Raw genomic sequence first — 14,005 nt, 5'->3', positions numbered from 1 at the left:
AATGTAGTTAGTATTGTTGTAAAATAGAAATAGATGGCAGAAGCCTCTTGAAAGGTATAACTATGGGGTTAAGACTCTATTGTCCAATGATGGACTTTTAGTAGACTAGTCTTTCCAATAAAGAGCTGTTTGTCCAGTGAAACATTAAACTGGGGATACAGCAATGTGATTTGTACAGCTCATGCAGTTTAATGCAAACAACATTTTGATTTAGCTTGTTTTGATTACCTTCGCTTGAACAATTATCTCACTGGCTGTGCTAAACTCTCACAAGTAAAGTAAAGGCCAAGATTTTTTTACACCATTTTTTGAGTTCTAAATATCATAATTCACCAATCATTTAATCAGTCAATTCACAGATGCAAATATTTGCTTACTTTATCAGTGTTTTTTCATCTCAATATATATAAGCACTGATCCTAATCAGTTGATCAATTCCAGCTTTGTTTCTGATGGTATTACACACCTTTATTTCCATACTAGCCTTTCATTAGTTTCTACATTAGATAGATTTGAATCAAAGCAAACGTTCCCTGTTGTATCTTTGCTGCCTTCACTAGAGAAACAAGCTGATGTTGTGGGAATGTGTGTTGGATTTCATAATACATGAAGTAAGACACAGTGACCTTAGTATTATATAATCACTCTTAACACAGAATCTTATAATAGTATGGTCACTTCACGTAATGGAAAACTAATCTAATCCTCCCACTAACCTTATTTTAAAATATATCTTGGATATTCAGCTACACCAGCTCAGTTACTGTTGTAAACCAAATTCGCAGTTTACTTTGCAATATGGGACTTCCCCAGCCCTGTAAATCAGGTCTCAATAACTATCTGTCTCTGATGGTCTAAAAGAGCAGTAAGCAGTGTCTAGCGAAAGATTAGCTCTGTATAATTTTATGCTGGATTTCCGAGAGACTGTATTTTTACTCAGTGGACAGAAAGTTTAAAGCAGTGTCACCACAGTATTTAATACAAGAGTACGCTTCTTATGTTATGACCAGAAGACAAAAAGCAATGCAACAGACCTATGGCAAATTTTGCAACCGGTCGAAAGATGTTCATGTCCACTAGGCTTGTTCCCATCACCAACATTCAGACATGTCATTTTGGCACAATGCAGGAAAGACAACATGACTATCTACATTTATTAATAGCTTCCATATTAATAGTGATGTGTGAAAGATTGGTGCATCCCTTGAGCTTGGACAATTTATGTTCCTCAGTGGGTTTGCTAAGTAGCACTGTAGGATCACAACAGCTGTGTGTGGCATTGTTAGCGATTGAACTGTTGACACTGACATGTTCAGTATTACTGTGCACCTCTGCTATGCGAACCGGAGGTATTTGCTTTGAGTGCAAATGCCTGCCAATGGCTGATCTATAAGCTAAAAAAAGATAAGCATGCTTTCATAAGGTAAAGACCCGATTGTAATGAGAGAGGCATCCTCTTAAGTCAACAGGACCATGTGACTACTTGGAATACTGGATTCAAATATAGATAGTTTTCAGAATATTTATTGGTTTTCTGGTCACATTGAGTATCACAGTAGGTTTATTAAAACTGACAGTCAGTAGAAAGAATGTTGGATCCAGGGTTGCCAGGATCACAGTTCTTACACCAAGTTGGGCTAGTTTTGGAACAAAACTGTGGGTGGAAAAGCAAATCTGTGGATCGAGTTTTTGTGCTAGTTTAAAATAGTCCACAGTTTCGCAGACCACAATATTGTTTAAAAGCACATAATCAGAATTAAAGCTAATCAATTTCCACAAATATAGGCTATAACAAACAAATAGAAAACATAAGTGCAGACAGTGATGATATATGATGTATGATGTAGAGAACCATTTATGTTGTAAGATATATTGCCAAGATTATGGAGTGGATATTGTCCATACCAGGTGGTGATAAAAAGTCATATTGCAAATACTCCAAATCAGAAATGTGTGCGAATCATGCTGAATTTGTTTCCTATGCAAAGAGAAGAACATGTGCCTCAATTTTCCAATCCCAATGGGCTAGTTTCAGGTCTTTTCTTGGGGTTTTCAAAAGTACTTGGCTGTAAGTTTTGACCTGGCACTCTGTCACACAGAACATTTCAAGCTTTTTTATATTCTCAGGTTTATGCATATAGTTCAGACCACAGGTTTTTAATTCCCACTAGAAAATATTGATTTTGTTTCCATTGATTTGGATGTGGGTTTATCTGGTTATCTGGTTATAATTATCTGGTTGAAAGTTTCCTTCCTGCAAAAGAAACCTGTTTTGTGTCATGACCTTATCCTGGAACTTAGCAGGATTCATGATGCCATCTGAATCACATGATGCCATCTGGTGCCCCTTGACCACCAGGCACACAACAGCCCCAAACCACCTATTATCCACCACCATTGCAGTAGGTATGTGGAATTTGCTCAGTATGCACTCCTTATTTCTCAACATACAGAAACATACAGAGACCAATTTTGTTCTGATCTGATTGCAAGACACAGTTCCAGTTTCAGTTCCACTGATGCTTAATGAAGTTCAGATGCTGCACTTTGTGGGTTACTCTCAATAAGAGCATCTTTAGTGGAAACCATTGAAACAGCATGATATTTTTGAGACGGCACATTTTAACACTCCAGGATAAAATTTTGAAACTGTATGAACTTTGGGTTCTTCCTTGCCTCCTTCACCATCCTCTTTACTTTGAAGATGTAGGAAATTATTTGATCCTCATAAAGGTGAATCTTTGACTGTTTCAAACTTTTTTGTTTAATTATGGCTGTGATTGTGGTTAATGGAATTATGTATTTTTTTGATTGTGTATTTTTTGCCTTCTTACCTGATTTATGCAGGTCAAAACCATATATACAGTAGAGAAAAAGGAAATGGTCAAAGGCAAGGGTCATGATGGATCCAGGGCCTATCCTGGCAACTATGTGTGTGATGTGAGAATACACCCCGGTTGGAAATTCTCCAGTTGCTTAAATGGGAAATATGATTCATTATATGCCATATGTATTTGCTGTAATAAATAATTTTATTATTAATTCTATAGTTGATCATACATCAGCATTCTCACCTAAAGATCAGCAATTTGGAAATCCAAGTGTTTCCATACTGAAACACCATTCTTAATAATGGGTCAGAAGACTAATAATAATATGTTTAATCATGGTGTCTTTGTGTAAAATGCTTTAACAGTAAGATTCAGTATGAACCAATTATGTAATACATGTGGAATTGAATGCATTACACAGATTTAACACACAGCTCATGAGAGATAGATGTTAGAGATGGAGAAACAGGTGCAAGCCCAACAACTTCCCTGTTCTATGATTGTTCCTTTTCTGTAATGCTAAGAATCTGAAAGGCGTGCATACATATAGAAGGTATAAGCAGTGATACAAGAACCCAGGTATGCCTATGAAGACAGAGGGAGTGCCTTTAAAGTGCACACTGTGCATAAATTTGTGCCTGTCAGCAATGAAGCAGATAGGGAATGCTGTGTATAGTCTGTTGTTTAGTAATATGCAGGCATAATTTACAGAGTTTCTATAACCTTACCTTTTGGGTTGCTTGTTATTATTATTATTATTATTATTATTATTATTATTATTATTATTATTATTGAAAGTTAGTCATCTTCAAAAAACAGCATGTCCTGCTGTGTTGCATTCCTTACTATATATACAACAGAGTATGATTTCCCAATTAAGTTCATATAGTGATCATAAATCAGTGGGTGTAAATCACACTTTTGGCTTTTCCATCCATTTCACCATCATCTCAAGTGTCGCAGTGTTGTTGGTGTGAAAAATCTATTAATACTGAGCTTGAACCTTATACCATTCAAGCTTGCTGCTCTTCCCCAGACCTATTTTGATGTAAGTGAGCCAAGTTGCCAGAGGTTACAGAACAACAGGAGCACGAACGGAAGGGACAGATGGAGCGATGGAGAAGAGTTGAAGAGTTCACTACAGGACACAATCACACATTAACTATGAGAAGCGGACTAGATAGGTTGGCCAAGGGTGAGCCTATGCAGAAAGGGTTGACTGGTAGGTGCTGAGTGTTAGACTGACAAATGTAACCGGAGCTTAGGGAAAGGGGTGAGCAGTGACTCCAGGCTCAAAGCAGGGCAGGGCAATAAATATCTCTGGTAAGCAGAGGTGAACACAGCTCCAAAAGACCGCCAGAGTCTCCCAGCTGGGTTTACTCCATTATCTACTGTCTCAGAGAGAACGGTTTAATTGCTGTGCATGCCAAATACAGAAAGCTGCTGCATTTGCATTAATTGCATTTGTTGTTAAGTTGTAAATTGCAGACTAGAAATGTTGTGATTGTATTCAGTCTTGAAAGATTAATTTGAGGGAATCATTTGTGAGTGCTAATCCTTTATTCACCCTTAGGTGGGAGTAATGTCATGTTTTTAGTTTGCATTTTACAGCGTGAATAGCAATTTGTAGTTTAGCTGTTTGTATTTTATATTGTCTTTCTCTTCCTGAAAACCTGAAATATATGGATACCGAAAATTTAATCAAGTCAAGTCACTGTGACACTGTGACTTTAGAATGCCATCCCTCAGGACCTTTCTGACTGCACTTCTTCATATACTTCCAGTGTACATCATTATATTTCATTTTGATCTTGGCCAGTATTCATCAATTCAGTCAGAGTATGACGTTGATTATAACTTCTGTAAAATTCAGAGTGACGTCATTTTGGTTCTACTCTTACATATAAGAGTAAAAGCAAATTAATAGTAGTGCTCATAACTCAAATTTAGAAGAGCCTGAAAGATTATGCAATTTAATCCTTATGAATAATATTAGCACATAAGAATTCCATTTAAAATAATATTAACACAAGGATAATATATAATATATCTACACAAATACCCTCAGTGGGCGGGGATAACCGGAAAACGCGGGCACATCCACTCAATTATGGCGTGATAATGTCATAAAAAGTATTTTCATTGATACATGCAGAAACTACATTGCAAGCAATGTAAGCAATTTTAAGCATAAGAATAGTCTTAGCAAAACTCTTTAATAAATACAAGAGGTTTAATGAATACAGGCCTTTTCCCAATAAAATGAAAAGTTTTCATGGAAGGTCAGTACCTATGGTCCAAGAAATTTAGGATAGCAATGAAAAACTAACATTTATAAACGTATAGTTTTAAACAAGGTTACTTAATTAATATAACTACTCATTTAATCTTTCTTTCAGCAATGGTTATAATGTTTAATACTCAGAGAACTGTACTAATTCAGCCAGAATCATGTTTGACCTATTTATAAATGACTGCTAGTACAGTGTTAGGAGTAGGCTATGCATGCAACCATTTTATATGAAGTAATTTGATAAACTTAGCAAAATGGTTTGTAATTTAGTTGATGATATTCAGATGCATTTTGTTTTTAATAAGCTAAAATTTACTTATCACTTCTAAATATTGCAATACTTAATAATAAGCATCGACTGAGAATAATGAAGTGTATGTATTTTTATTTATTATTATTATTTTTTAAATTGTTTAAAAAAAATTTTTTGACTGGGGCCAGACTTCTGGTCCCCTCTGTGTGTATTAGAAGGTTGAGGGGGAAAACAATTATTTAATTGCGTTTCTCACAGTGAAAGCTTGGTGTCCCTGTTGAGCTATTTTCAGAGCGACTACACCACCACCACCACCCCCAAACACAAGACCACCCCCACCCCCAATCACACTCTGCCATAATAGGCTATAGGCTAAATAAGGATTTGCATTTTTTCCTGAAAGGGACATATGAATGTAATAAAACGCAAAGAAAATAATCATATGTTTGTAGCTATTGATTATTATGGCAATAATCTGTAAATTATAGTTGCTTGTAGCCTGTGGCTATTCCAAAGCTGAGGTTATAACCGATTTTTTCATAGGCACCCATGATATAAGGTCCTCATTGTGGATGGGGTAAATTATACTCGTTAAAAGACTTCCCCATCACTATAGCCTTATAAAACAACGTTGACTGGGAAACGGAACTTAGTAGAGAAATAACTTTCAAATGTCAGAGGGAGGGTCAGCTGATCACTGACTCAAATTTGCTCTTAAGCATACAGCAAAAAATAAATAAATAAATAAATAAATAAATGAATAAATAAATAATGATAATTATTATTATTATTACATTTTATTTTATTTCCTAACACACACACACACACACACACACACACACACACACACACACACACACATATATACATATATATATATATATATATATATATATATATATATATATATATGTAATAAATATATATATATATATATATATATATATATATATATATATATTAGTTATATCTAATAATATTAGAAGTATCTGTAAATATTTGTAAAAGAAAATTCTAATTTATTTATTACGAATTCGATTGGTAAACCTGGGGAAATGCTCTTGTGAGACTTTCAAATGCTACCACGCTAATAATAATAATAATAATAATAATAATAATTATAATAATAATAACAACAACAATGCGTAATTTCCCGGCTCTTTATAACTAAGTGGCTTTCTATTTGCACATTATTTAGACCACTTTCGTTTAAATGCAGCTCTAAATTTATGCGCGCGCTGTCCGTGGATTTAAACTGCGCCGGGCGCGAGAGCAGAATCCCGCGCGAGACTGGTATTGTGCGCTTTGACCTGGTGACACGCAGTAAACTGTAACTGTAGCGTGCAGCTCTGCTGGCCATGTGAGTGTATAATAACCACTGCATGAGTTGAAACGTTAAAATGGAGACGTAAGAATAGACACGCATGTCATTTTTCTTATTTTGTAAAGAAATCACTTCTTAAGCATTTAATCATATTTAACACTTGAAAAGAGTTCATAATATTTATTGTAGCGGAATGAATCACGAGGTAAAAATGAAAATAAAGCTATTTTATTGTCAAAGCATTCAACATGGTTAGATAAACTATCAAATAGTAAATTTCAGCAAAAAGGATGAGACACAGTATCTATTCCTCACTGACACAAAATATTACACCTTTGTTGTATTCAAACAAATATTTACATTGTTGTAAATAGACTGTATCTTAAACAGATAACTCTAATTTACATGCATTCTTCAATATAGTTCAACATCATATTCCGAATTATTTTCATTAGACCTATAGACATGAAAAGCAATTGAATAATTTTTTTTCTTCATGAAACTGAACTACATTTCAATTAATTTCTATACATTATACAATACATTAATATATACAAAATACAAATTACAAATTACATGTACATTTTATTATTTCCCCATTTCCCCCACAAATAATAAGTGCTTCATATAATAATAGATTTTTTCAAATAGATTTTTTAGAGTTTTTTTGGGTTTTAAAGTTGTGCATACACAAAAGCATGACATGTTGAAAGATACAATCCAAACAGAAATGTCCTTAAGAATGTGAGATCTCCAATTTGACAAGATTGACAATATTCCCCTTCCGATAGGAAAAAAGAATAATAATGTTGTTTGAAAAGTATAGTGCCACAAAAAGTCAGTTATGAGAGGTCATGTGACGCGAGAGGTGATGCCTCTCCCTGAATGACTCGTTGCAGATGGGACACTTTAGCTTCTCTTCGCGCCGCCTCTTGACCAATGGCTCCATGGAATATTCCTTTTTGTGGTGCGAACGCATGTGGTACACCAGGTCAGAGGTCATGCGGAAAGAGGCATTGCACTTCGCGCACCAGTTCTGTGCTGGCAGGCAGAGAGAGGTGAAGGACGGGGGCAGGAGTGTGAGGGCAGATGGCATCTGCAGCTGGATGGAGCTTGACGATTTAGGCCAGAAAGTTGTTGCGTAGAGGAATGGGTTCTGTTTTGTCATGCCACCTGGTACAGGACAATTGGTGCCCAGTTCAGAACCTTGCAGCTTGGCTCCCAGGTGATCAGCTTGGTAGAGTCTACTGGAAGTGACGGTGTCACCTACAGGAGGGTGGCAGTCTACTCCAGGCATCAGCTTAGGCGTCATGATGAGTGGTGAAAGCTGTGAGAAAGAACGCGATGGCTGGCTGAAGGCGCTCTTGCGCTCTGAGCCTCCGGAATCCTGGGATACTGAAGTGAAAGCGCTCGCTACAGCTGAGCTCTCGATCCGTGACTGAGGCGGCTGTGTCTCGCTCAGCACTTGCCTAATGCTAGGATGCTTCTCACTGCCAGGCCTCACTGCATCTGTCTTATTCTCTGAGTTGAAACCACCATTTTTGGCACCATGCTTTAAGCCCTGTGGTGACTTTTTGACTTCAGTAAAAGCGCTGCGTTTTGTTTCTGGGACCTCGGAGGGTGAGAATGGTCGCCTGTTATCATCCAGGCCATAGGCTCCACGATACTGCTGGGCCGAATTAGCCAGCTCTTCCTTGGACTTTTGGGTCGAGCCTATGGCCCGGTTGTGGTCCTCTAGATCAGAAAATTTGCGCTTGCCTGAGCTCTCACTCAGTATCTCTGCCTCCTTGTCAGTGGCAGGACTTGTCCTGTTGTTCTCCAAGTCCCTGGCAAGGTTGTGGAAGTCTGTTGATGGTTTTCCATCCTGGGGGCTGGAGAAACCTTCGGATCGGCCCAATTTAGGGCTTGAACTGGAAGTGGGCATGCTATTCTGTTCTCTCATGTCCTTAGCATCGTCCTCGCCACCGGCCATCATTTGCAGTCTCTTGGTGCATCGGAATCTCAGGTGAGCCAGGAGAGGGAACTCGAACTGGAAGCGCTGACTGCAGTCTGGACACAGATAAGGTGGCGATCCTGCACAAACCAAAAAAACAAAAAAAAAACAAACCCCCCAACAACTTATAAGTGATTTTAAATTTGCACTAACAGATATGTATTAAATAAAAATAAGACTACATAGTAATATGCTGGCATTGGTAACATTAACAAATGCCTATGTAAATAGTATTCTGGACACTGTATTATTCTGTCATATTCTGAATCCTCTCTATAGCAAAGTTATGTTAACATATCATTAAATAATTAATTTGTAACATCAGTTATGTTAAAACCTTTTTAAAATTAGATTTATGCTTCTTATCAAGCGTCTTATTCTAGAGTAATGAAGCATCAGTTATGCAAATGCATCTATTCATTAATGGTTGCATATTATTAATGCTTTAAAAAGTTTTTTTTTTTTTTTTTTACCTGCTGTCCAATAAACAAAGTAATAAATGCCAGCACATTCCCTTGAATGGTACCTTTGCTTTTGACATGGTTTCTGCTAGAGCCGAGTAACAGTAGCTCGATCAGATCCTTCCCGTACCACACCAAGAGTTCTTCATCCTTCTCAATTCTTCTCAGTGACCTATAGAAGAGCTGGCCATTCTTCACATAGGCCTCCAGGTTCTGCTCATCTCTGTCTCGTGCAGATTGGACCAACCTCAACCACATCAGACCTTCTGCAGTACTTCCTGCAGCTGAGGTGTCCACCTATCATCACAGACACAAGCAACATTATTTAAAATATATTTTATATTATAACCAAAGCACACAGTCTGAATTTTTTTTTTTTTTTTTTTTTTTAAAGCTGTCTGCTTTAGCCATTGTAAATATGAGATCATTTTCACTATCAGCTTGAGCAAATGAAACAAATGAACATCATAAGAATTAATTCAACACTGCAAATGCAAATTCAACACTGTGGATTTTGGAGAACCAATATAGCAAGATTAGATCATTACATGAAAAGCTAATATATTTTGATCAGAGCGCTGAACTCGAAATATATAATATTTTAAAATATTACTTTATGTCCTTTGTGAACTTGTCTTCCTATCTCGGCCACGGCTCCCAAATCAATTCTGAACTCGTATGCATCCACAAGTTCATAGCCTAAAAGTGCAACGTGAGAATCATTAACCATGACTCCTACCCTGAATATGTAAGGCGCCGTCCTCTTGTCTGTGGATTTTAGGGCGATGAAGGCGATGCTGTCGTACAGTGAAGTGTGACTGAGCACACACGGCCCGAAGATCGCGTTTTCGGGAATGTCGCAGGTGGTGTACACACTCGTGAAAATGTCCGTTAAACATTGCTGCATGGCCTTAGCGTCCCCGTCCCACGCCAACTTCTGTGAACTGGACTCCTCCATCACGACCTTCTCAACAAAACACAGAAAATGAGCCGAAGGAAAAAAAAATCAAGTCCAAGTATGTTTAGAATACATACTTTTCTACTAAGATCTGATTATACTCTAATGTGTAGTCGTATAAAACACGTAAAAATAATATATGCAGTAAATAGCTACGTGGCTGTGTTTAAAAGCACACTTAAATTTAAATATATGCGGCCTTCATATGCGACGTTTTAACATCAATCGATATTTGTTTTAATATAGACCTACACATATTTTTTTCTTATACAATAAAGAAGTAAACCACATTAATATTTATCACATTATTATTAAACAGTACAACAACAACAACAACAACATAACAATAATAATAATAATAATAATAATAATAATAATAATAATAATAATAAGAAGAAGAATCTCCTTCTTCTTCCTCTTATTATTATTATTATTATTATTATTATTATTATTATTATTATTATTATACATTTATTCTATTGCATGGCAGGTACAAAAACAGTCTTTATATCACCACTGACATCAGTCTATTTTGCACGTTTTTCATGCCACTGATACGGAGGGAAATTAACGGCATTTAGAGTCGGAGGAGCATGTCGAATGGATTTCAAGTGCACTGTCAAAGTCGCTGATTTCGTGTGCAGCAGGCTTCACTGCTATTCTACACCAACGTAACGTATGTCCGTTCATTAACATAATCCACCACTTTCCCTCAGAGACATTAATTAAACCAGCAAATGAAAGGAGGTCGTTTTTTTTCCTAACCCCGTATGCACATTTACGAATGATCCGATTTTTGGTCTTGTTTATAATACATCTCAGTATAAACTGCTCTAAACGAAGAAGACTTGTAGCGCTTATAACTACAATTTACAGATACTGTCGTCTTAGCAAGAAATCTATTGCACTCTTCATACTACTTTTATGTTAATGTCCTGCATCTTTATTACTATTATTATTTCTGGCCTATCATTTGCTTGCAGTAGCTTTGTAGAAAATATATTGGACTTGAAAATTTCTAGTTCAAATGGTGAAGTTAAATTTCTTGTCATTTTGATCAAATTGAGGCCATGCAGTAAACACACACACACACACACACACACACACACATTAAAGTAATATATATATTCTGATATAGTTATCTGACTCACTTTCTTTGTTTTTTATTAATTGTTTATTTGTTTATTTATATATATATTTTAGATATTAGATATAACACACTCTTTTTTCTTTCTTTCTTTCTTTTTTTTTTTTGCTGTTTCTTGCATCTTGTAGTAGACTGTCTGTATAGAACAGAGTCCAAATGACCATCCAAAAGCACATTAACATGCCGAAAACGTACGACGAATCCCAAACTGAACATCCGACTCTTCGATTTCACGCAACAGTTATACAAACCCAGCTGCGGTTGATATTTTATTCTATTTATTTATTTGTAGCTTATGTTTTTACAAAGTTTCTATTTGCTGTAAAAAGAAAATTGAGATATGTACATGTCTTTTCTTTTTCTTTTTCTTTCAGTAGCTTTAGTACTGAGCTCTTCTTTTGTAGCTGTTCGGGTCGGTCGGGCAAAGCCACACAAAGAGCCCGATGAATATGCATCTCTCCTCAAAACACTACAACAGAGCCCGGGCATTTCCAAAACACAACAGCTGAACCTACTGACCCTCGGCTTCACGGTGAAATTTATAACCCTTTCTGAGTGCGGCTTTGTTATTATTCCGATTTACGACTGCACAATAACGACCAAACTCGTTTACGTCGTTTAGTGATGTTTAGTGAAGTCAATGCGCCTTTCGTCCTCTCTGGACTAACATCTGCGGAAATCTTTCTCTCGTTTGTACAGCAAAGCCTCAGTGTTGAAACAACACATACTGTTCTTCTAACTTCATACAAATCAGATGCAGTGCTATATAAGTTCCTTTTTGCACGCGAACACTAAAACACTGAGGATGCTGCTGTGCACACAGCCAAAAGGATGCTTTCGCAATGAATGAAGCACATCCGGGCTGTTTAGAATTCATCTCGACCTACTCACCGAATAATAAAGGATTAAAAAAAAAAAGCAATAATCCACAAGGTTTGCAAAACTGTAAGAATGTGCCGTGAATCGTGCGCGTGCAGAGCCGTGAAGTCCGCGCACTCAGTACATTTCCCGCTCCGGTTGAAGGTGAGAGTGCCGGCGGGCGCGAGCGCAGATGGAGCCGTGAAGCAGCGACTGACTGACACACACACTCTCGCACACACACTTTTTGTTTGCTACGCATAATCTGCCCAATGAGGCGTGTCACTCTCCGTCTCCTCCCTTTAACTCTTCACTAGCCGAGGCCAAGCTTGAGGCTCTTTAGTTCAGAGTAGGCATTTTAAAAACAACAACAACAACAACAACAACAACAACAAATCCTAAGACTGAGCAGAGTGATGAAATATGAAAGGGGCACAAATATAAGAAAATTTTGTATATTTTTACGCATAAACATGGCTGCCTGTTTAGGCAGTAATACAATAAAAATAATGATTGGATCCTGTGTGGTCATGATGATGATGGTGATGATGATGATGATGATGATGGTGATGATATTATTATTATTATTATTATTATTATTATTATTATTATTATTATTATTATTAGCAGTAGTAGTGCAATAACAAAAGGTTCATGGAAGATCTTTCAGGGCTTCAGCTGCCTGTGGACCCTTAAGGGAAACTCCAGGAATCTTGTTTCAAAATATCTTAATCTCAAAGTGCCCTAATGCCAATGAAAAAACCCTCAATGTTTATAATTGTATACTGCATTTAGGTAGAAGTACCACAACAACAGCAACAACAACAACAACTACTACTACTACTACTACTAGGAATAGCAGCATTACCCATGACGTTAATATAAGCAAATAGCCTATTATAAAGTTCATTTATTCATTGATAATCCGTAGCCTTCCATACCATGTTGTTTGCAAAGTTCATAAGGTATAGAAAACAACAAATATTCTATAGTACTAGCTAGTACTAGCATAGCTAGGCATCTCCTCTCATCTTAGTTGCATGAGTATCTCTTCATATTTTAGTAAGCATCACCTCTTTTCTACTATATATGAAAACTACCTAGATTACATATAGCTGATTCCGTACACAGCATACAAGCACCAAGGTTTGCTAATCATCATTTTGCAGTTTACTGAGTAGAGCGTTTTGTTCACCATCAACCATCAGCCATGTGCAGAACTGTTTTCTCTTTGGAGATCCCGGTCGCGCGCGCGCGCGCGTTTCACTCTCTTCACTACGCGAACGCGCGTGTGGCGGTGCGCGCTTCCCGGCGCGCGCTGAGGAGGAGAGCGTCCTGGCCTCAGACTACAGTTCGTAGGAATTTAAAAAGGGAGAGCGGTTTCTTACATTCGACACGGATGAAGTCGTTAAACTTAACTTAGCGCTAACCTTAACCACTCGTGACTTTTTTTTTAAACACGAGTTGGCCGCGTGCGTGTTAAGACAGGTGCCGTCCAGGTCCGAGCCGCACGCGCCGGCATTCACGCGCCGGCATTCACGCGCCTCTGTGTTACGCTGGTGAGTGGAGTAAGTATGAAGAACCGGATTAATGAGCTGTTTCGATCATGAGTCTGGTATATGTTGGGCAGATGTGTGTCAGAAGTGTGCTCTCGGGTATTAACTGATTGAGATGAGGTAAGTGCTTCATAGGTTTAGATGTTTTAGAAACGACTTCTACACATGAAAAATGAAGTTGTTTGAAGAGACATGTCGCTAACAAACAATTTTTTTTTAAAATCTCCATATGTTGAAACTCAGCCTAATTACATATTGCATACATTTAGAAATTGTGTGTGTGTGTGTGTGTGTGTGTGTGTGTGTGTGTGTGTGTAGCTAGCACGTCAAT

At 37.3% G+C, this 14,005-nt stretch overlaps 1 protein-coding gene across 1 annotated transcript; it reads right to left on the bottom strand.

The window, feature by feature from the left end:
- Window positions 1-6,913: 6,913 nt before the first annotated feature.
- prdm8b (PR domain containing 8b) lies at window positions 6,914-12,390 on the bottom strand. Its single transcript, XM_017451326.3, has 4 exons — window positions 12,152-12,390; window positions 9,895-10,119; window positions 9,221-9,452; window positions 6,914-8,774 (listed from the first exon to the last, which is right to left on the bottom strand). Exons 2-4 carry the CDS (start codon window positions 10,111-10,113, stop codon window positions 7,540-7,542), a joined length of 1,686 nt encoding a protein of 561 aa, XP_017306815.1. The 5' UTR covers window positions 10,114-10,119; window positions 12,152-12,390; the 3' UTR covers window positions 6,914-7,539.
- Window positions 12,391-14,005: the final 1,615 nt, after the last annotated feature.

Source organism: Ictalurus punctatus, chromosome 22, assembly GCF_001660625.3.
Source record: "Ictalurus punctatus breed USDA103 chromosome 22, Coco_2.0, whole genome shotgun sequence".
Lineage (NCBI taxonomy): Eukaryota > Metazoa > Chordata > Actinopteri > Siluriformes > Ictaluridae > Ictalurus > Ictalurus punctatus.
The sequence above is the reverse complement of the archived record's forward strand: the minus strand, read 5'-3'. Positions and strand labels throughout refer to the sequence as shown.

What these genes read in the sequence shown, in the direction of transcription:
- prdm8b (XM_017451326.3), bottom strand. Translation starts at nt 10,113, where the DNA reads ATGGAGGAGTCCAGTTCACAGAAGTTGGCGTGGGACGGGGACGCTAAG. An exon ending in CGGCGCCTTACATATTCAGG is followed by an intron (nt 9,453 to 9,894) that starts GTAGGAGTCATG and finishes CTGTGATGATAG; the next exon opens with GTGGACACCTCAGCTGCAGG. An exon ending in AAACCATGTCAAAAGCAAAG is followed by an intron (nt 8,775 to 9,220) that starts GTACCATTCAAG and finishes TGGTTTGTGCAG; the next exon opens with GATCGCCACCTTATCTGTGT.